Here is a 23765-nt window from a genome sequence, read left to right on the forward strand (position 1 = left end):
TTTTATTTTATTTTCCTTTTATAACTTGTTAGCTTTTTAGGGTTATACTATGCTTTTTCCCTGATTATTTACCGCGCGCGCTTTTGACTTTTTGTTCCACCGCCGCGGGCGCTCTGTATTGTATGTGCCTTGTTTGATCCCTGAATCCATTAACGTGTGTTAGCAGCTTGGATAAAGAACAATAAGGCAAAAGGGTGGACCACAAGGTGACAATGAAATTAATAAATGAACCCATGAAGTCAATATCGACCATCAATCTCGCTTCCCCACCGCATATCCGTCATTATAACTCCCATCCCGTCATTTCATCCTCTTCTCCTGATCCGTCGCTGTCCACTGAGCTCAAAATCGTGTGAATTGGTAGAGATATGGGGGAGATATGGGGAAAATAGTAGATAACCATGGAATTTGGGGAAGTGGCAACATTAGAAAAAAATGGAAAAAATGTGGAAATGTTCCGTGGGCATTGGGACTATGTCTGAAGCTTGAGGGTGCTCGTTGGAGCCTCGGAAAACGCGATTCTGGCCTTGTTTGTATAGTACTTCCTCTGCCCTCCTACATACAGGCCTTACTCTTTAATCGTGGTCCCTCACAATTTCCTCTAGCAACTCCTACGTTTCATTCTCCTTAATTACGGCTTTCCAAAGACACAAAAATCATCCGAATTGATGAAGAAATGAGGGAGATAGAGCCTCCCTACACTTTTGGCTATTCCTGCCCAACCCGGAAATTTGCGAATATCTCCTGAACGAGCGAACCGTTTCCTTTCAAACTTTGCAAATCGGTAGAGCTGCTATTCCTCTATCGAACAAGCCCAAGAACACATCTCGGTCGTCTCTAGAAGGGGCTCGCGTTAACTTTTAAGTTTGACGTCCATTATATCTCACTTTTTCTCATCTACCTCCCTGAGATCTTCGCCGTTCCCAGCGTTCAAGGGCTCGTTGGGAAGGTATAATTAATCCACACAATGTTCATTATTACGCTTAAGCGTCATTCTCAGATGTTGGCAGTGTGCAGGATTCTTAAATGTGTAAGCCCGTTTATGCACAACTATTGAGGAGTTGGCCGAACTTGTAGACATTTTAAGCCAAAACTGCACTTTTCGGCAAATTTGCTAGTGAACTCTGCACAACAATGCGAGTAAATTAAGGGAGTTTGCGGGGTGATGTAGAAATAAGGTCCTTGGTACCCCAGTAGTAAGGGAGTGCATCACGGCATGGTAAGAGGTGAAGTCCACGGTATGTTGGCTTCTCTCTGACATGGATGCTGTCTCTACTACTGGCTAGTTGACTGCTCCGTAATAGGGGTGGTAAGTGCCCAACTGCCTTGTGTGACGAAGGTCAATGATAAATAGAGGTGTAAAATTTGTTAAGTCTGACTTGGGCGTCCAGCACCGATGATAATTACAGACGGGTATAATCAACCTCAGCGTACATGAGCATGCAGGTTGTTGATTGGGGGGCGATGGCATAATCTACCCATGAGCACCTTGGTCTGCAGTCGCATTGGACATTGCGTCCTCATGTATAATGCGATCTGCTTTACCCTTGTGAAGTGTCTTGCCGGGACTAAATCTGCACCTGCGGACTTCAATGCGTCGGGGACAACGTCCGGTATCTCAAATGTGTGTACTTCACTTTGGGAATCGGAGCATAACATGAAATTGATCTCTGCGCTCAGCTTTAGCTTGTACACTTAGGTCTGTTCATCTAGACTGGGGCGAAGTTTGTCTAGGGTCAACATTCGGTTCTTGGAGTTCTGGCAATTACTGGCTGGGGCGTCACTCTGAGCCCAGGGGGCGGCTCAATAATGGGTTCTCTGACCGATCTGGCTTCTTCGCTGGCTAGACTGCTCAGTGCTCTTGGGTCGGCTCTGGGCACATCTGGCTCAAACCCAAGGGCAAACGGGTACAACTCTGACATCTCCGCGATGCCAGTGCTTATTGCTGGAAGCATAAGGCACTGGCTGCGACCAGCCTCTTGTGTGCTCTCTGGCTCGCACGATGGGCTGTGGCCTTCGTCTGGCAACATGTTTTCGCCGGACTCAAGTTCTGATATGAACTCTGGCTCAAACTCTGGAGTTACATGGCGCATGGTCGCATTCTGGAACGCAAGCGACTGCTCTGACTCCAAAGTCGACTTGGAAATGTCTGACTTATCACAGTAAGGCTTGCTGAACCTCTCAGGATCATCAGCGGCTGGCTTAATCGGGCGGTAGTACGCTGTTGCCTCCAACAATTGGGGCTCTATGACTTCGTCTGTGTGTGCAAACTCGATCTCAACTGGCTCTGGAACATGAGAAACCAATTTGTCATCAGAAATGTCGGGTTCTGAGCTGTAAGAGGGGCCGCTAGGCCTTAACTCTTTAAGATTGTGCTCTGGTACATCGGATGTACTCTCGGATGCACTCTCGGATGCGTCGTAGGAGCTAGTACTCTCGGTTTCAAACTCGGAGTCAGACACGTACGCGACATTTGGCTCAGCATCTGCAGCGCTGGACATCTCAGACGCTTCAGACTGGTGTGGATCATTCGAATCTAACGCTGGGCTACCCGTCTCTGGGATTTCCAGGTGACATGCTGGAGCTCATACTTGGATCGTACTCAAGCACAAAGTCTCTCTGAACCGAGGACTGCATTGGGAACTGAGCATACACCCTGCTATGGGCCTCAGCTGGCGATGCGCAGGAACTAGCGCTGTTGCTGCTGTCTTCAGCAAGACTGTGACACAAGTCATGGTAAAACAAGTCGTCCTGGAGCAGGGTCTTTGCCGCTGCGACAACATCGTGCATTTCGGGTGGCCGGGTCAAATCGAGCCACGGACCTTGCACTTGCAGCTCAAACTCGAGCTCATATCTGAACTGCGGGACGTCTCGAGAAGTTAAGTTCCGCGTGGTGATCCCAGGATGTCCAGGACGTCCACTAATAAATAGCTGATAAAGGCCTTGAACGTGATAAAGCCTTCGGCTCACGGTTTATTGTGCAGCTGGATAGGATGTGTACAAAGATGATTTTAGTTGCAACACATACATGAACGCCAGTCACAGCGACTCCTTTGATGGGGAAAGCACCCATTGTCTCCCTATGAGCTAGCGGAGTTACCATCGGACATTGAACACAGCTGCGTGGGTGGGAGATGTTTCTAGGAAAAATGTCTTTGATCAACGAGCCCACGAGGTTCTGGATAGCGGAGCTGCTGCTTACCTTGGCCAGAGACGGACCACGAATGTTCGGAAACTGGCGCAATGCCTTCCTCCCTCTGAGCCATGGCCACTGAGGAAGCTGGTTCACCGTTTGTGTGATCATGATATGAAGGATTGGGGATCATTTCCATGAGATCTCTTCCCTAGGGACTGTTGAAGCCTTTGACTGGTGTTGCGCTCGAGGCCATCCCCCATTGACCTCTCGCTGCCCCTTTCCCTCATCGTGATGGCTACGTCTCTGGTGAGAGGAGAAGCTGGAAGTTGGGAAGTTGGAGGGGGTGTGGGAGCAGAAGCCGAGGGAGGAAAGGTGGAGGCGATGCTCAGCAGGGCCGTCAAGTGTTGTTCCAGGGCCTCTAGCTTAGGTGTCACTTGCTTGCTGATTACTTCCTCTAGCAGGGACCTGACGCTTCCTTCGTCCAATTGGACTGTGGCAGTACCCTGGTTGGGGACTGAGGAAGTTGAGGATTCCTCGTCGAGGATACCTGTCATATCCGGTAGGGGAGGGCCCTGCGCAGGCAATTGGAGGACTTTGTAGTGCCATAACCTGCTCACCCCGCGAAAGAGAGCCAGGATATTGTCAGTAAGACCACCAACCTCATTCCTCTGCAGGCCATATATGCGATCGGACGTGGTGGTAAGTCGTCCTGCCTGCGCATCGATTCCATTGCTCGTATCTTCTTCAGGATCGATGATCCCCACTTTCAAGCGTCGTCCGATGGCTGCTGCCAGATGTCGGAATGTGGAAACATCAAGCCCCGCGTTATTAAGGTATTTTTTGGTCTGTTTCTCCAAGTTAGCACTGAGAAATGGCGTGGCAGGCATACTGCACTGGTCAGTGTAAAAGAGATGGTGGTGCAAGTAGCTCCGTTGTTCCTCCCCCCAAAGGATTCCGGCAAACTCCTCCTCTATGGTCCGGATGAATATAAGGTACTTGAAGAGGAGGTTGGAGAGGCCCTCATGCAAAAAACGGGCGATGTACTTCCGTCGTTTGGTTACAGAGTTCGTCTACTTTGGCAGTCAGTTTACTGTCTCCCTCAATCTAGAGGCCTCACTTTATTGTAACCGATGATGGTGGCCAATCCACCAGGAAGGGCAAGGAGGCTCCTCTCCTCATTTTGAAGATTTCTGTATAATATGCCCAGTATTTCGGTGCCCGAGGTGGTTGTCCACCTCCGATATGGATGGCAATAAGGAAGAGAGTATTGAGCTCTCGTGCCTGCTTCATCCACTGACCCACCCGTAGTCGGGACCACTCCAGGCCCCCCTCTGGGTTTTCAGCAAACCACTCGGATGAACGCAATGAGAATAATACTCGGTATCTGGCGTCGGAAATCGTGAGATGATTGAGGAAGCCAAAGTGGGGGACTTTATTCCCAACGTTGTCTCCGATGTCGGAATAATGGATGGTGAGGTCAACCCCATTTGAGAGCTCGCGCATCTTCTCTTCAATGCTCTTGAGCAATCCCTCATAAAAGGAGGGGATATCTGCGAGTTTGATCCATTTGTCCTTGACTGACAGTGACTGGTAATGTTCATCCCACACCACAGTGGTCCGTCCTACTTCATCAGTCATTGCCACCCTGGCAGCGAATTGACCTATCGATGAGATGGTATTGAAGGGACTTTGGCGGCCAGAATGCAGCCACTGGGCGCAGAATTCCCTATTGGAGGCAGCGGGTCAGGGCTGTGGGTATGACATGGGAAGTTGGGGGGACTTTCCACATACTCAAAGTCTTTGCTCTCGTTGTGGACTAGCGGCATGTTGCCATCCACGTCGTCGTCATCAGTGTCATCATCATTAGCATCATCATGATTGCTACTGCTGTTGTCGCTGTCATTAGCCTCGTTGTCCACTGGGGCACTTAGAGCGAGTGTTTTGATGGCCACGAGTCGAAAAACATGAAGGAGTCCTGATGTTTTGCCACACACAGCTGAACAGGAACTGAAGTTGCCGTGGGTTGAATCCAAGTTGATGAGCATTGTGAAGGTTCCGATTGGATCCCTGTCTGATTGGTAGAAGATCTTGCGATGGTTGGAAAACAGCAAGAAGTGGAGGAGGTGATGGATCAGTATGTCCCATCTGTCATCGTCCTCTAGACCCGACTGGAGGGCATCGCAGATGCCCAGTGCTGCCCTCCTTTGGCGCCTGGTGAGCAGGATGGGGAGCAGATATTGCTCCGTCATGCAGTGCCGAATAACATAGGAAAGGAGGCGAACTCCAAGATCTTCATATCTCTCGGAGGTCGCTGAGTTCTGCGGATATGAAAATGGGATGTTATGGTCGCTACAATGATGATTGAGATGGGAAAAAGCCATATAAGTGATGAACAGAGGGACTTACTCTGAATTGCTGTTGACCCAGCTGAGGACCAAAGGATGGGTGGACTTGACGATGGGGTTGATCCGTTCAAAGTACTTTCTGACTCTGGAAGAAAGCCCTTGCATCCAAGTGGGGTCATCTTTGGCATGAATCACGGTTATTTCATGAAGTTCCTGATGTGGGAGACCCTCTGTGCGATTCAACCACCCATATGTGGTGAGGAAGGCATTTCCTTTACGTGGATTGGGGGCTTCCATGGTCCCGCTGTGCTGCCATCTGTAGCGTTCGTTGTCAGAGAGCTTAGTGAAGAAGTTCTCCAAGTCGGTCTCATGGATACCGAAAGATGATAGGTCGTTTCCATGCACTGCCCATGCCTGGAAGCCACTTTGTCCTGGCCAAACAACCTGTACGAAGCTCTCAATGGGGTGGTGGGGGAAGCCTGTGTGCTGAGTTGCCATATGGTTTCGCACCACCGAGTCCCTCTCTAGTCCAGCAAACAGACACTCCGGAAAGTTGCACATGAAGCCACACTGGAGGTCAATGGATCGGATCGGGTGCACCTTGTGCTTAGGACGCGCTATCTCAGGAGGGATATCTAAATCATCGAGAATCTTCTCATAGTTTGAAGGCAGCTTTGCCGTATGCTTTCTCGACACATGGCTCTTCAGGTTCTTACGATGAACCCCCTGTTTGCATGTCTGGCAAACAATGAGGTTATATCTGGGGTCAATCCCCAGCTGCAGGTGACGGAATTCCGGAGGATGAATGAGAGATGATTCATCCACTGGGACCGCCAAAGATGACGAATGTGCATTCAGATGAAGGGGGCCTGAAGTGTGAGGGGCTGAGGTTGGGGTAGAGACCGAAGTATCCGAAAGGAGGTTACTCGAGGATGGATTGCTCAAAGCGGATGCACTGTAGTGAGAGGTAAGGTGTTCCTGTATGTGCACGTGTTTTGAGGCTGCACTCGCAGATGTACCCTTGTAGGAGCAGTCAGGTTGAGGACAGTGGAATTTACCTGTTCCTGGATTACGAGTGAGTACGATTTCTCCTGTTGGGGACTCGATGTGTTGCTGGTGTTTATTAGACACATGTGTGTTGAGGGCCTTCTCCTTTCGGAATTCTTCCCCACATACGTCACACTGAATCCCTCTGGAGACCGTGTTGGCAAAGAGAAACAGGGTAACTTAATTGACTTACTCGTTTGTGGTTGTGGTCATTTTAGAATTACAGCAACCCTCAAAAAAAATCTGTGCGTCAGATTTGGATGACCCAGCTGGATCTCGTGCGTGTCCAAAAATGGTCGGAAATCAGTGTCAATACATTTGGCATTTAGCATTGCTCCTAAGCCAGTTCTCTGTGAGGCGTGCCTTGTCTTGTCGGATTCCGCTCCAGGTCTGTAGGACGAGTTTCCCTTGGATTGCGTTCCTGCGGTACTTTTTCCTGTTCATGAGGCATCTGTCTTGCTTCAGATTCAGGGCGGTTAGGAAGGTGCCGATGGCTTCGTTGGGGGGGGGGGGGATGCTGCTAGCTTCACCATCGTCGTTACCAATTACCTCAGCTTCTACAGTGGCCCTGCACTTTCCGTGGAGACGATTCTATAAAGTCGGGTCGCACCCGCTTTTGTCTTTCCTTTGGAGTCTTTGACTTTGGTCAGTGGGGCTGCCATTACGTGGTGTAGGCCCATTTCCGCCGGCCAGTTGATTCCTTTGGTCTGGCCCATTCTTTTGGCGATTGCCCAGAGTTTCGGCCCTTGGTTGTGTGCATGTGGGCATTGGAAACATTGTGTTCCATCAATTCGATTGTGTTGCATTCCTTGCACACTGCCCTATCTTCGCGGCTTGGGATTTTTGCCCAGTATGTGCCCTCTTTGTGGGCCCCCCTCGCCAGTTTCCAGAGGAAGTTTCGTATGTTCGGGGTGGAGTCGTTCCTTCGCTTGAGTATTGACTTCCAGATCAGGTTGTCCGTCGGGGGGCGCAGTGGAAGTCTTTCAGTGCGTTCCTTATCCCATTCATGTTATCTTTCACTCTATCACTTATAGATGATCTTTTATTAGACATATCGCTCACTTGACCCAACCTCATCCCCTCATCCACTTCACACGCTCCAGACAATCCCACCTACACCTCACGCTACCCCAAACTGACCGCCCCAGCTTCACAATCAAACACTCTAACAAAGTCAAGTGGCTCGGCATCGCATAGGACTCCAAACTATCCGTCTCCCCCCACATACAGCTGGTGGAAGTCCCTGAACGTCCATAACATTGTTGGTTGCCAATTCGTACTAACGAAAAAGCGTAGTGCGGATGGGAAGGTTACTCGTTTCAAGGCACGTCTGGTTGCCCAAGGCTTCAGCCAACCCGAAGGCATCGATTATTCCGAAACTTTCGCCCCAGTTGTAAAGTCTGCTTCTTTGCGGGTTTCCCTAGCTATATGTGCTCGCCAGGGCTAGAGAACCCACCAGATGGATATCAAGTCCGCATATCTCAACGGTGTATTGTTGGAGGAGATCTATATGCGGCAGCCCAAGGGATATGAGGAGAAGGGGAAGCAGAAAATCGCGAAGTTGAAGAAGGGACTCTATGGGCTAAAGCAGGCCGGGTGGGTGTGGTACGCAACGATTGTCATTATCCCCGTCTACATTGACGACAAACTTCTCACCAGAAACGATGAAAAGCTACTGATCTCCATCCAAGATGCCATTGGAACACGATTCAAGGTATCAAGTCGAGGGGAAGCATCATGGATTTTAGGTATTCGAATCCACCAAGACATATCAGCAGGAGCACTATTGATCGATCAGTCGCAATATATCAAGGATGTCCTAACACGCTTCAACATGATGGACTGTACACTATCGATCACACCACTACCTGCTGGAGTACACTTCAAACCCACCTCCCACGAAGTGCATTCAAAGGTCTCCTCATATCCATTTCTCGAGGTGATTGGATCCCTAATGTATGCGGCATTGGGGACGCGACCGGAGATCTGTGCGTCGGTGAGAGTGCTGGCTCCCTTCGCCACGACATTTGGCCAAGAACATGTGGATTGGATCAAGCATATTATGAGGTATCTCGCTGGGACTATTAACAGGGAAATCGTATATACCGCAGGTGGGGGAGATCTCGTAGGCTTCACGGGCACGGATTGGGCAAGCGATATGTTGAACCGCAAATCAGTATCTGGATATGTATTCCTCCTGTCTGGGGGGGCGGTTTCCTGGATGTCCAAACAGCAGGTCAGCGTTGCTCCATCATTGACACATGCCAAATATGTGGTGGCTGCCGAGGAGGTGATTTGGCTCCGGTGGTTGCTTGAAGAGTTGCATGAAGGAATGCCAGGACCTACACATCGACAATTGAGCTGCCAACCTTCTCACACGGAACCCCATTAACCATGCAGCAACCAAGAGTATCGACGTCCATTACCACTTCATCAGGGAGTGCCTCACCAATGGAACTATCAACCTCAAGCTCATCAGGATGAATCCCTGGAATGGTGCTTGTTGTGCCATCGGTGCAGTTTGTACTGCATATGGTTTTGCACGTGAGCCTGTAACTCGCTTAGACCATGTGATGTCTAGCCCATGGTGTGGCTGTCCGGGCGAGTTGCTCACCCAGAATCTTCCCACGCTCTTGGCTGTGGGTGATCGCCCTTCAGCTTCACTTTTTCCGCCTCCGTTTTTGGGGGTGTAGTGATGCCGAGAGTTCCCTATCTTCTTAGATCGGGAGATTTTCCGGTTCCCTCACATTTTGTAATGTGAGGTACTCGTCCAGGCGGACAAGGTCATTATGATTTCCTAGGGGTTCCCATGTGGTGTCCCCTAGCTTCCACTTAGCCTTAAACCAGAGTTCGTCATGAACCCATGTGTGGTTTAAGATTTTGCGAACTACTGCTTTGCAATTGGGGTCTTCCCCGAAATCGTAAAATATGTTTACTTCCCGATTTCTTGGTCATTCAGCTCATGGGGTGTGAGCCAGGATATGTGGAATCTTGGGTGGACTCCACATTGTTCAAGTTGTGGTGGCAACTTGAGGACGTAGTTTGACATCTTCAACTTATCCGTGGATCAGTATGCAAGCTTGCCTTTTCTCAAAGGCAGGTCTGGGCATCTTTTTCCTGGATTGTTTGAGCAGCACAATTGTGTATTATCACGTTGTGTGCTGCCATGAGGTTTTCCTTCACCTTTTGGGCGAAGTCATTCACTCCTGGGTAGTCCGAGGGTGGTGCTGTTAGGCACATCTTTGGCATGTGGCCATAGATTAATTTGAATGGGGCAAATCCTGTCAATGTGTTCAAGCTTGCATTGATTGCGAATTCTGCCATCGACAGCTTCACTGCCCAGTTGCATTGATCTGGTCTGACCATTGCATGTAGTATCTGTACTACTTTTTGTATCATTCTTTCCGTTTGGCTGTCGCCTTGCGGATGGAATGCAGTTGTGAATTTCAACTGCACACCGAGTATTCGGTGTAGTTCATGCCAAATTTTGACGTGAATTTTGAATCTCGATCTGATGCAATCAAGTGTGGTGATCTGTGAAGTCATACGACTTTGCAAAGAAACATGAATGCTAGTTCTCATGCATTCATGGTTGTTTTAATGGGGTCAGGTGGACATTGTTGTGTCTGCCTGTGGACAATTCCTTGGATGGAATCATATCCCAAGTCTGTTGGGATGTGGTTACTTCCCGGGTTTGGGTACTCCCCCCTAGAGCTTCCTCTAGGTTATTTGGTCTCGAGAGTATCTCGAGTTCATAGGCATGATGCCTATGATGACTCCTTACAACTGGTCTTCTAATGCCAGTTTGATCTGTTTGCATTTGTGGTCAGCTGGAGGTCTCAGGCTGGCACCGGAAGCAAACTGAATTCCCCTATCAAGGAATTGTATTAGGGATGTTTTCTCCCCTATTGTTATCCCTTGGATGTTTATCCGAGTTTTTCCCCACCATTAATAAGTGGGGTTAAACCTGAAACCACACAGTTGCCCTTTGGATTCGACACCATGTTGAATGTCAGGTGACTTAAGCTGAGTTGCTTGGCTTTACCCGAAGTTACTCGGTCAGGGAGCATGTAACAAGGCATGACAGGAATTTCTGTCACGCACTGTGACACATCTAAATGTCACGCTCTGCGACGCAATTCAATGTCACACACTTGCGACATGAAGAAGATGGAATAGAGAACCAAAGTCTGAGAAACCAATGCTGTAGGGGCATTGGGACTTTGGAAATTAGTACAACAGTTGTATTGCTCAAAACAGAGCAAATTTACAATTAAAATGGATTTAAAATGAGTATCACATAGGTTGGGCCGAGTTATTCAGCTTTATCCCTGTTTGCGAGTTCAAGGAGTTTGGTTCCTCGAGCAATTGCCTTCCAGATGGTATTTATCTGGGAGTTCCAGTTCTTCTGAGCTAGGACTGGGTTGTTTCTTTCTTTGGTGTTTCTACCAAAGCATTGGTGACTTTCTCATTCACCGTGTTTATGGCCTTCCCAAGGAAAGAGCCAGAGAAGAAAGAGAAAATAAACAAGGCAAAAAAAGAGGGCCTGGAGCACTTCCAGACACAATGGAGTCTCCTCAGTCTGAGGAGTTAAACTATAGCATATTACTATAGGTCGATGGTTGGGTAGACCTTCAAAAACCTCTCGGTATGAGAGGAAGGCTGCCAATAGTTGGCAGCAAGATTGCACGGACTGGGTTGTCTGCACAAGTGGGAGTTAGGATCTCTACTTGATCTTATCTGCCAATTCTTGGTCCTCCTTCAGGTACGAGGAGGGCTGATTGGCCTTGTTGGCCATGTGTGCATGATGCAGCCCAGTATTTCTACTGGGGAGGGGGCGGATTGTGGCCGCTAGCCAGCCGAGTATAAACTCCACCCAGAGCTTGTCTTCTTCTGGAGACTCCGGGGTGGTTTCTTCCAAAGGGTCCTCCTTCAGTGGGTCTCCCTCCGAGGTTTTTTTTTTCGGGGGTGTTGTCTTCTGAGGGACTTTCCTCAAGGGAATCCCTCTTTGGTGTTGTCACCAAAGAGTTGGTAGTTCTTTTTTTGGTCTGGCTTATCACCAGTTTCAGTGTATTTTTTTCGTCATTGTTTTCAATGACATCGGATCTTGGGGCCATTATTGTGGTCCCAACACTGATGTCCTCACCCTTTCTTCTGGGCAAGTAGTGAGGTCCCTTGTTTGGGTCCTCTGGTTTGAAGTCATTGGAGGTGTCCTCCACTTCGAAATCACCAGAGATATTCTCCGGTTCTTCTTTGTCGGAGTCATCTCCAACTTCACCTTCTGTTTTGTAGTCGACTTCCCTGGCGATCCTGTGCCTTGGGTTTCTGTCTCCTACTAACTGGTGCTCAGGGCAGCTCTTTGTCCGCTCTGGTATTCCACAATTATTGCATACTTGTACCGGCCTTTGGTCGGTGTTCCCTGACTGCTTCAGGGAGGATTCACCTTCCATTTGGGTTTAGGGTCTTGCACATTGGCTCTTGGCTCTGCATGTTTCTCCTTTCCCGTCTGGTTGGTGTCAGGGCACGCCCGCCTGACCCGGCCCCACCTAACCCGGTGCCCCACCATCCACTCCTCTTGACCTCCCCCCTCTTCCCCTTTTCTCCCTTCCCTTCCTTCCTCTCCTTCTTTTCTATTCTCTCTCCTCTTTATTCCTTTCTTATCACACGGACGACTTCCTTTGTATCAATGTACCATTGACCCGGCTGCAGCGTAACGCACCCGAACCCGGACACACCGGACGACCCCCCGCACACTGGACGCTCCTAGGACCTCTTACGGAGGTACCCAGACGGAGGTGGCTGTGTGCTCGGATGACGTGGCGCTTCCCACGTGCCCTTCAACCACATGTATATAAACACAGCCTAAGTGGGAACTGAGAAGCAACCTTCTTCTCACATTTCCCACTTTAGGCAAGTAGCTTACACTTCCCTTGATAATGACAATAACACATTTCCCACTTTAGTCTTAGTGGCCAGGGACCCTTGTCTGCTTCGGGCCCGCTGCTGCGCGCGCCCGCGTCATACCTACCGGACCCTCAGCCTCGGGCGATACACCCGGGCGCTCTCGACCCCGGGTCGGTCCCTGACAGTTGGGCATTTCGCGATTTGTGGTCGCGGTGGTTTCAGGTCTGGCATAGCATTCCGGCCTGTAGGCTGGAGCTATCCTCAGCCTGTTTTTCATCTCATCCATGCAAGATGTTGTTCTGAACATCTCCTCGAAAGAGGAGAATCCCATTTTGATTATTTCCTCCTTGCATTCAGGGAGGATGTTTTCCAGAAACCTAGCATTAAGCGATGGTTCTGGGTAGGACTGTCTGGGTCCTTTTCCTGCATTGTACTTTACATTGCAGTATTTTTCCGTCACCTTCAATGTGGTGGGCTCCTTGATATATGTCCTCATTAGAGTATCGAGAACTTCAAGAAATTTCCCCCCTTTATCTCTAAGGAGGGCTTCTTCACGGAGTTTTAGTCCGTGTGAGAGTGCAGGCTCTGCCAATCCACCAATGAGACAATCCAGATGGATTTCATTGTAGTGTGCACCTCTATATCCTTGTGATGTGAGGAATCCTAGCAGTGTGGTGTACCACTGCTAGAAAATTTCTGTATCATTTTCGCCTGACCACTTCGTGTCAGGGAGTTGAGTAGGACCATTATTCAACCAGTCCCACTTCACCCTGTCTATGTGCGGGGTGAAAGTTAGAAGTTCGGCCATCCATGTGTCAGGGCACACCTGCCTGACCCGGGTCCACCCGGACCCACCTGGCCACACCACACCCGCTCCCCGCTGTCCATCCCTCTCCCTCCTCCTTCTCCTTTCTTTATTTCATTCTTCTCATCTTCCTCTTCCTGTTTATTTCCTTCTATCTACACGGACCATCTTCCTTTGTATCGATGTACTATTGACCCATCCGGCCCACACACCCTGGATGGCTTCCCGCTGTGCCCAGCATGTGCGCATGCAGCGGATGCTCTCGGGATCCCCCATGGGGACACCTGGATGCCTGCGGCTGTCTCTGAGGATGACGTGGCACTTGTCATGTGACTCAAGCCGCATGTACATAAATGTACCTGAAGTGGGAACCAAAGAAGTAACCTTCTTCTCACACTTCAGGTAAGTAGTATAGTTTTCCCCTTTAATAATAATAACACATTCTCCAGTTCAGTCTGAGTGGCCAGGGACTGTTGTCCCGGATTGGGCCCACCAGTACGCACACCCGCTCCACACCCTGCGACGGCCTCAGTGCCGGGCATTACCCCCGAGCCCTCTCTACCCCAGACGCATCCCTGACACCATGTGGCCTTGTGGTACCATCTTTCAAGGTGCCAGTTGTCCTCTAGCAATGTTTTGCTGGAAGTTTTCCTTGTGAAGTTTTCACGAGGGTTTGTTTGGTTCTCTCCAGCATTACTGGAGGGGTTTTGCGGAAGGTTACTTCCACTTATCCTTTGCCTGAGTAAAGTGACCGAGGAGGGCCATTTATCGCCTAAGATGGGGCCTGGTGTTGATGGTTGCCCGCTCATTTGTGGGTTCTCCTTACTAGGCTCCTTCTTCTGCCGCGTTGCACTCCTACAGACTTCGGTGACCTCATCCGAAGTTGGTGACTTCGCTTTTTTTGGCAAAAGTTTTGGGTTCGGCCTTGGCAGCAGTGGCTTCCCCTGAGCCTCTGAGCATCTGCCCTTGACCTTTTCTCCTATTGTTTCTTGGGCCTTTAGCCTGAGAAGGAGTTCTTCATCACTTCCTGTCCTCCATTTGGATGGGACCTGGAAAAAGTCCAGAAGTTTCTCGGACAATCGACTTTGGGGAGCTTCCTCATCCTCATGTCCGCGCTGGGTCCGAGGCCATCTGAGGACAGTCTGGAAGTGAGCTCAACCTGTGAGTCTGTGTTGATCTGGATGACATGGCCTTTATATCCATGTTGGAGTGTGTACACTTGTTTTCAGACAGAGTGCTGAGTGTCTCTCAGTGGTTGTGAGATGGTGTTGGTGGTGTGGAAGTTTTTTCCACATTTCCTCCACTCAGGACTGGCTCCCTGCACAAGCAGGGGTCGTCCCATGAGGGTTTTTGATGATTCCCAGTCTTATAGACTGGGGTTTGAACCGGCTCATGCCTAGGCGGCGAGCTGGATGTCTCACTATGGCTGCAAGACGGTAACGACGATGTGGAGGTTTTTTCCACATTTTTTGCAATCAAAGACGGCTCCCTGTGCAAGCAGGAGGTGTTGTTCGATTGTTTTGCACAATTCCCAGTCACATAGACTGGGGAGTGAACCAGCATGCTGCGATTTTGCTGGCTGGACGTCTCACAGTTAATGCGAGACGATGTAGACAATGTGGAAGTTTTTCCACATTTTTTGCAATCACAAATGGCTCCCTGTGCTGGCAGGAGTTGTCGTTTGATCGATTTGCACAACTACCAGTCGCATAGACTGGGGAGTGAACCGGTTTGCTGCTATATTGCAAGCTGGATGTCTCATGGCTGACGTGAGACGATTCTGTAGATGTGGACGATTTTTCCACATTTTTTGGAACTCCAAACAGCTCCCTGTGCCAGCAGGAATGGTCATTTGGTTGTTTATGACAACTCCCAGTTGCATAGACTGGGGAGTGAACCAGATTGCTGCTATATTGCAATCTGGACGTCTCATGTTTACAGCAAGGTGCAAAAAAATCGACGCGCCCAATTTGGATGAATGTCCATGCAGGTCATGTGATAGTCATGTGATTATTCACAAATGGCAAAAAATAAATGATGATCGACTTGCAGTTTCCTAAATAGGATTGATCACATGACCTGATCGACCATTCATCCAAATATGTTGCACCGTTTGTTTTGCACCTTGCTGTAATGCAAGACGATGCTGGACATGTAAAAGATTTTTCCACATTTTTTGGGATCAAAAACGGCTCCCTGTGCCAGTGGGAGTGATCGTTTGATGGTTTTGTGTAACTCCCAGTCAAATAGACTTGGGAGTGAACTGGCTTGCTGCAATATTGCAAGCTGGATGTCATGTGGGTGACACGAGATGATGTGGACAATTTTTCCACATTGCTTGGGGCCACAAACGGCCCCCTGTGCCAGCAGGAGTTACTGCTGTTTTTGTCAGTGTCTTGCACCAAGTGAGAGGTTCCCTGAGGATAGTGGGGCTCAGGGACTTCTTTTGGCGTGTCTGACCCAGCCCTTAAGGCTGTTAGTGTGGCAGCCGCACGCTTACGTGTGCGCATGTTTGCCTCCTCACCCAGTGGTGAGAACTCTCTCTTTCTAGGAGAGATCATGTTGGCACATGGGGTTCTAAGGGTATTGTTCCCCGCATTTACCCCATGTAAGTTTTTGGGATCCTCAGGGTTTGTCCCTGAGGTCCTACCAATATGTGGCAGGTCTTCATCATCATCCAATGATGCAGTGTTTAGGTTATCTCCCAAATTGGGAGATTGCAGCTTTTTAACAAAGCCACCCTTTGTTCTCGCTGCGGATGTGAGCTTCCCCGTTTGGGGGTATGACAGTGCCATGTCAGGTGCTGTCCCCGGAACAGATGTAAGAAGGATGTGTAGATTAGTTTTAATCACACCTCATGCACTTAAAAAAGTGGGAGGTCTGTGGGGCTCGCTCAGGTCACCAGGCCATAAGTGTCACAAAGGTGTGGGTATTATGGGGTGATAAGCGATAGGTTCCAACCCGTCGCCTGTCACGTGACACTAATCTACAACGGGACTACATGTAATGGGGGCCCAGGGCTTGTGCCCTGACAGGGAGTCTGATAACTTTAGTTGATTTTCTAACTGAGGTTTCCAGTATCTACAAGTATAGTATATATATGTACAATGGGAGTCCAGAGTTTGTGCCCCTCCTGTTTGTTGGAGGAAGGGATCAAGTGATCTCCCAAACCATCAGGGAAGGGGTACCCCCCCTGGCATAATGGGCGAGTAGTGTATGGATGCACGCTAGAAGTCCTGGGTTTGATACCAGGCTTGTCCATTTTATGTCATTTGTCCAGTCACGCTGGTTTACGTCATAAGAATTTGGAGCTCTGGATAAGTCCAGTAGTTGCACCGGATACAAATTTCCTCACTGTTCTGAAGTTAAGGACCCAACAATAGCGTAATCAAATGTTGGCACAGCGCTCCTGTCAAGTACACAGCAAGGAGGGGCAGTGTTCCTGGACCTTTCCCTGGAAGGAGGTTGGAGGTAGAGAATGGGTGGGAGGACTGTGGCCTCAGCGACTTGGAGAGGAGTGCTGTGCCTACATTTGGTAATGCTTAACTTAACTTCAGAACAGGGGGCACGAACTCTGGGGGATTGTCAGGGCACACCTGCCTGACCTGGTTCCACCTGGGCCCACCTGGGCCCACCTCACCTGCTCCCCGCTACCCATCCTTCATCCCTCCTCCTTCCTCCCTCTTCCCCTCCTTCTCTTTCCTCCCTTTTCCCTCTTTCCTCTTTCTCCTTTATTTCATTCTCCCTTTCTGTTTATTCTTTCTATTTACACAGACCACCTTCCCTTGTATCATTGTACTGTTGACCCATCCAGCTCAGACACCCCAGACGACTTCCCACTACGCCTAGCACGCATGCCTGCAGCGGATGCCCTTGGGATCCCCCATGGGGACACCTGGATGGCCGCGGCTCTCTCCGTGGATGACATGGCACCTGTCATGTGACCCAAGCTGCATGTACATAAATGTACCTGAAGTGGGAACTGAAGAAGTAACCTTCTTCTCATGTTTTCCACTTCAGGTAAGTAGTGTAGTTCTTCCTTTTAATAACAATTCACATTTTCCACTTCAGTCTAAGTGGCCAGGGACTACAGTCCCAGATCAGGCCCATCAGCACACACACCCGCTTCGCTCCCTGAGAGGGTCCCTCTGCCGGGCACTACATCCGGGCCCCCTCCACCCTGGATGCGTCCCTGACAGGGATAGTCTTGTCGATTTTGCACTAAGGTGCCATCAACTACAGTACAGGACTTATATACATAATAGAAGACAAATGAGAACAAAGGGGAAAACCCAAGGGGGACTTACCCACTTGCCAGGTTGGCAAGCTCATGAGAGAATTGCCTTATCTGTTAGAGATGAAGGCGCGGATTCAGATGACTCCGGAGTGGAATCGGAGACTTAGCGTGGAAGGACCTTGGCCTCAGCGACTCAAGCGGAGCGCTGTGCCATTGCTGTTTGTCCATTTGGTCCTTAATTTCACAGTAGGCGAGCAGGAAGTCTCTAGGGGGCATTTCAGGTCGATTTCGGACTGAGCCCAAAACGAGTATGTACAAGCACCGATATATATAATGGAGGGGGCAAAAGCACAAGGAAACAAAGGGGATCTGAATCGGAACGAAGACGTCCAAACGGCAACAAAGGGAAGACAGAAGCAGAGCAGTACCGAAGGTCATAAGGCAGAACCTGTGATACGTCCGAAAGGAGGTAGGGAGGGCGAGGCCCAGAGGGGCAGGAGGATGAGGAGAAGTGGGGATGATGACTAACTGGCTAGAATGGGAAGAAGCAGCAGTCCAAATAGGGATGAGGGGAAAACGCGAGAGATACATTACAAGCAGTGAAAGTGCCGAAGATGATGCACGAAGCTTGGAGGTTGCGGAGCTTACAGAGGCGGGGTTGAAAGTCCGAGGAATATTGGCAATGGTGTTTACATAGTATGAGGTCACCAATGCAATGGACTAAGACCGAGGTGGAGTCAAAGTCCGAGGTAGGGACTATGATGGAGGCTCGGAGCAAGGTACGAGCGGTGCCCGAGTACGAAGTACGGGACAGCGGTGGAAGGTCATAAATTAGCAGGAGGTTGGCAGAAGAGTACCAGAGGGAAGAGAGAGGAGAAAGGGAAGAGGGAAGGAGTGGCAGAAAGGAGAGTTGTCAGTGTCAGAGACCAGGTTGAGACGAAGGAGTGTCTCCGTAGCGGAGGGCTTCGGCCTCAGCGACTTGTGCCAGGAGCGCTGTGCCAAGTAACATGTCTGTGCCCTAACTTACTAACTGGCAACCAGAACTGAAGGGGGTAAACTCTAGTCGATTTTATTACTGAAGTGTAACCTATGTACAAGTTGGATATATATATAGTTACAGTGAAGACGGGTCTGCAAATGGCGGAGCCGAGCAGAGCGGAGCTAACGGGGTTAGACATTAGCTGACTGAATGTTACCGACGAGTAGGGTTATGGGGTTAACGGAAAGGCAGGCGATAACCCAGAAACGGAAAGGAGGGATAGGCCTGAAGGTGGGCTCTGCAGGGCAGGCGAGTGTATTGCCCAGTGGAGGCAGGAGTGTGCTAGCGGACATCGGAGCTGTCCGGAAGTCTTCAGGGCTCCATACTTAGGGAGGCGTAGGTAATAAATTGAAAGGAGGGGGTGGTGACCATCGAGGGGTACCGAGGGGATCGCGGAATATGGGAGCTCTGAGGTTGGTGAAGAAGGAGCGGAGGTAGACCAGAGGGATCGGAGGGATCGGAAGTCGTTGGCCAGGGATGGATATGACAGTCTGCGCACGTAGCCAAGGATGGAAGTACCACAGAACAAGGGTTTCTCAGGAACTGATGCAAAATTCAAGGTCGTGTTTATAATAGGAAATGTAGATGTCCCCCAAACGAACCCAATGAAAGTAATTACAGAAAAAACTACCCATAAACGACGGAGATATGACTAAAACTCCTGCAAAACAAGGACAATGTTTAAAAAGCAAGCACGAAGGCTAACCAGTAACGACCGAGACGAGCTTGATAGCCCATTAGAAAGGAAGGGATCTAATCTTAATCCACCCAAATCTTCATAATAAAAAGATCACGCATTAATGAGATATCCAATAACGGGAATAGCGACATCAAAAGTCCAAGCTCAGGGAAAAGACGATGTTTACGAAGGATCCATAATTAAAACATACAACGAAATTTACACGGAAATTATAAAAGATAGGGAACTATAGTTATGCAAATTTTCAGCCCAAACAGTCCAGCCGTTGTGAAGTTATACCCATGACGGGGATATAGAAATCCGCATCATGTTTAATGACACATGAGGGTGGCAATGCGAAGGGAACCAGCCATCGGAACCGAGATCCGCACTTTGGCAGATCGCGAAGACCAATTTCTGTCCAAATAAGGAAGAGCCCGGTCAAAACAAAGCATGGAAAGTGCAAAACAACCTTAGATCATGAGGGAAAAATCTGAAATAAATCACAGAAGCCCATATGAAGGATACAAACACCTGCACATACCATAAATCCCGAACAATTAAACAGAAATGGCGCCCGCATACAACCAACTATGGGAACGACACACGTGATTACCAAATCTGCGCGTGAACTTTTTCTAACTCGACAAATACCAGGAAATAGAACACAACTTTAGTACCATTGGAAAGGTGGGAATAAATGAAAATTTATGATACCAAGAACGTGAAAAACTATCCAGAAATGAATGAGATACAAGGACATGAAGTTAGAAACCTGATAACGCATGGGAAGACAGCTTCAAGAGGTCCAGAGCCCTAAATAAAATACATAAAAATATGATATCTTCGAGGACGACCTACTATAACAACGAACAATACATATGGAGGATTGGGATGCGATAATACAAAGGGGAATCAGGAAAGATGAACGAAATCCATGAAAACCACTAAACTATGATGGACCATGGTGGGAATTTTAGGGAACGATATTCTAATAAAGTGGAGAGCTATAATACATTCGTTTGAGTAATTCTTGACTACTAGCAACTTTTTCTTTCGGTTTTAAACCTGAATAATTCACTCATTTACCATTCCAAGTCTCATTTTAACTAAATGTCGCTGAATAAAAATGGAATAAATCAGCTGAAGGTCTCAGTGCAGCCGTACGCATAGTAATGCGAAGTTTGAATTCAGAATCACCGAGTCATAGCAAATTTAATGGTATATATGAGGAATTTGAAATAGGAAACTGCGACAAATGCAGCACAGTCAAGTTCTAATTAACCATTAAAATAGCTTTGGCAAGGAAGGACAATAAGGATTCTAGGCACAGTCTGACCGCAGTAGAGCCACAGTTCAGTGCAGCAAACCGCAGTATAGCGTGAAATTTTCATTTTTTATTCAGTTTGAGAAAAATACACTGTAAATAAATCCTGTAAATAGAAGGTAGAGCATGAAAAAGGAAGGCGACCCAAGGAGTATAAAAGGGAGACCCTTTCTGCGACTTTTTGCCCCCCCCTGGAGAAGTAAGAAAATAGAGTATTATTTTTCTCGAGCATTTCTGGTTCTCACTCCAGCGCAAAAAAGTGATATACAGTTAAGATTGCCACTGTAGTAAAAGGCAGCAATTAAGGAGAGAAATATTAAGTAGATATTTCAACAGGAGAGCTGGTTAACACTCCAGATTTCAAAGTGTAAACACAAAACAGTTATTTTGCTACTGTTAAAACAAGCAATAAAATAAGACAAAAATAAAACAAACTCAAGGAACACTCCAAACACAATCTAAATCCATTAACTGAGCAGAATCTTTGAAACTTCACCAAGTAGAAGATTTAATTCAAGTTAAATTCCCAATTAAACAACGCTACACAGAATTACACCTAGACAAATTAAGAAATTTCAATAAAGGAACAGCTCCACAGGGCTTGGTTTATCTGTAAGTCAATTCCCAGAAACTTTTAGACTAACCCATAAAAATAGAATTAGCCAAAACACTCAAATTGGTACTATAATTACAACAAATACTACTAGTACACTTCCCCATCCTAACTAAAGAACCAGGGAACAGCTTGGTGGTGGTCTCGTTTGAACCTCCCAACTGACCTTCCTTTGTTCTCTCCTTCAGCACTGCAGCAGCAATTGCTGCCCCTGGAATGGTGCTTGTTGTGCCATTGGTGCAGTTTGCACTGCATATGGTTGGAAGCCCCTTTGAGGAGGCTGGGGTATGCGGTGCCGATTGGCATTGTGGAAGATTGTTGGTTTGTGGCACTCAGTTGTGCCACATGTGTCATATAGTCCATGATGCTTATCTGTGCCTGGTGTTGTTGTTGTTCCAAGGAGCCTTGCTCCTCAGGTTGTTGTATCTCAATATCCAGCAGCTTGTTTGGATTGTATTGAGGGTTGCCTCCCCCAGAGAACAACATTTCATCGTTTTGTTTCTCATGGTGGTGGGAGGGTTTTAGGTTCTTGCATGTGTGGGATTTGCTGCAAGTGTGTATGGTTTTGCACATGTGGCTGTCCAGGCGAGTTACTCGCCCAGACCCTTCCCAATCTCTTGGCTGCGGGCGGTCGCCCCTCAGCTTCACTTTTTCCATCTCCATTTTTGGGGGCATTGTCAGGACATGGCAAGGAGGGAGCAAGCATGCCTGGACCTTTCCCCAGAAGGGAGGCTGGAGGTAGAGGACGAGCAGAAGGACCATGGCCTCAGTGACTCAGTGGGGAGTGCTGTGCCTACAGTAACACTTAGTGTTGGGTCTTTAACTTCAGAACGAGGGGGCGTGAACTCTGGGGGAATAGTCATTGTCATCGATTTTGCACTAAGGTGCCATCAACTACAGTACATGACTTATATACATAATACAAGACAAATAGGAACAAAGGGAAAACCCAAGATGGACTTACCCACTTGTGGGGTTGGTGGAGGTCCTAGGAGGTCCATAGTAATGTTGGGTAGGTAGGAATATTAATAACCTTCCATGGTTAGGATAAGGGGTACTGGAGATGGTACCAGAGATTGAAGGCAGAGGTGGACCGGAAGTATACCGGAGGGTATGGCAGAGGTGAAGGAGGGGACGAACCAGAGGTGAACTGGAACAGTGGTGGAGTAGGTCAGAGGTTGGGCAGAGTTGGTATGGATATGACAGGCATAGTGATGCCGAGAGTTCCCTATCTTCTTTGATAGGGAGATTTTCCAGTTCCCTCACATTTTGTAATGTGAGGTACTCGTCCAGGTGGATGAGGTCATTGCAATTTCCTATGGGCTCCCATGTGGTGTCCCCTAGCTCCCATTTGACCTTAAACCAGAGTTCATTATGAACCCATGTGTGGTTTAAGATTTTGCGAACTACTGCTTCACGATTGGGGTCTTCCCCAAAATCGTAAAATATGTTTACTTCCCTATTTGGGAAGATTTCTTGGTTGTTCGGCTCATGAGGTGCAAGCCTGTCATGACCGACAAATCCTGGGGCTCCGTCAGCGGCGAATCAATGCCGATAGGCGAATCCGCCGACCCGAAACCCAATCTAACCAGCCCCCAATCCGATGTCTGGCCCCCTGCCCTATCCACCATGCACTGCATCCAGACCTCCACCCGCATCTGTACCTCTGCCCACCTCCACACCCTCTGGACCTCTGCCACTCCTGGTTGCCCTCCACACCCTGTGGTCAGGCCAACACACCCCTCCGACCTTGCTGGCCATCATGCTGCCCTTGTTTGTGACGGCACTGATGGACCACCCTCTGTTGCGGACTTGTCAGCACTGCGCTGATTTCCATGTCCCTTCACGGACCTGTGTCGGCACCGCACCGACCCCGCTTATTTGCGGACTTGTATCGGCGCCGCGCGCTGACCTCCGCTTTTCTCTGGCCATCTTGTCACTTGGCAGCATACCATTCATTCCTTGCTGAGTGCCTATATTGTTCATCCATTCATTCGCTTAACTTGCCAATATTGGCACTTGATCCATGTGCTGATGCACTTCTTATTACCTGTCAATATTGGCACTTGATCCGCTTTTGTTTAGTTCATTGCCTCCCATTTCCCGGGCTCTTGTCCTTCATTCAGTTTGACAATCCCCGCTTATTTCCGCGCCGAACCGCGCCGGACTGACCGGTCCTTCTGTGTTTCCCTCCTGCCTATTTATATCCTGTAAATACTTTCGGGGACCTTAGTCGGAAATCAACTAGAGTACCCCCCCCTGTCTGGTCTGAGTCTCACCTTCTGCAAAGGGGGCTTCCCCCCCTCTGAGTCCGTGCTTGCGGAGTCCGCGCTCCTCCTACAGGTCCGCTCCGCCCGCAAGTCTTGTTTGAAGTCTGCTGTAAGTGTCAGTTTGCAAATATGGGATCTCCCCCAAACGTCAAGCTCAGGGCACAGCGCTCCACCTGAGTCGCTGAGGCCGCGATCCCACTCTGCTAACCTTGAACAGCACTTCCGGACGCGCCGCATATTTCCACCCGCATATCTGCGCGCGCGCTCCAACAGTCCTCTGCATCACCTCCGACCTCAACTCAGACAGAACCCAATCCGTCTTCAGTCCGTCTTCTGACAGTCTGCCCGACTCTGACAATATTC

At 48.9% G+C, this 23765-nt stretch overlaps 3 protein-coding genes across 3 annotated transcripts; all 3 read right to left on the reverse strand.

Annotated features, from left to right (window-relative positions):
• Nucleotides 1–1736: 1736 nt before the first annotated feature.
• Nucleotides 1737–2501, reverse strand: EI90DRAFT_3129131 (uncharacterized protein; the record flags this gene model as incomplete). The annotated part of the gene is made up of 1 exon (XM_039064162.1): nucleotides 1737–2501. One exon carries the CDS (start codon nucleotides 2499–2501, stop codon nucleotides 1737–1739), a length of 765 nt encoding a protein of 254 aa, XP_038912001.1.
• An 8850-nt stretch (nucleotides 2502–11351) lies between these two features.
• Nucleotides 11352–11978, reverse strand: EI90DRAFT_3019249 (uncharacterized protein; the record flags this gene model as incomplete). Its single annotated transcript, XM_039057326.1, has 1 exon — nucleotides 11352–11978. One exon carries the CDS (start codon nucleotides 11976–11978, stop codon nucleotides 11352–11354), a length of 627 nt encoding a protein of 208 aa, XP_038912002.1.
• Nucleotides 11979–15479: 3501 nt separating this feature from the next.
• On the reverse strand, nucleotides 15480–16032 carry EI90DRAFT_3019250 (uncharacterized protein; the record flags this gene model as incomplete). The annotated part of the gene is made up of 2 exons (XM_039057327.1): nucleotides 15480–15523; nucleotides 15738–16032. The coding sequence occupies 2 exons, from the start codon at nucleotides 16030–16032 to the stop codon at nucleotides 15480–15482; spliced, it is 339 nt and encodes a 112-aa protein (XP_038912003.1).
• Between the last annotated feature and the right edge of the window lie 7733 nt (nucleotides 16033–23765).

Source organism: Cantharellus anzutake, assembly GCF_015039405.1.
Source record: "Cantharellus anzutake strain C23 chromosome Unknown EI90scaffold_55, whole genome shotgun sequence".
NCBI classification, from domain to species: Eukaryota; Fungi; Basidiomycota; class Agaricomycetes; order Cantharellales; family Hydnaceae; genus Cantharellus; species Cantharellus anzutake.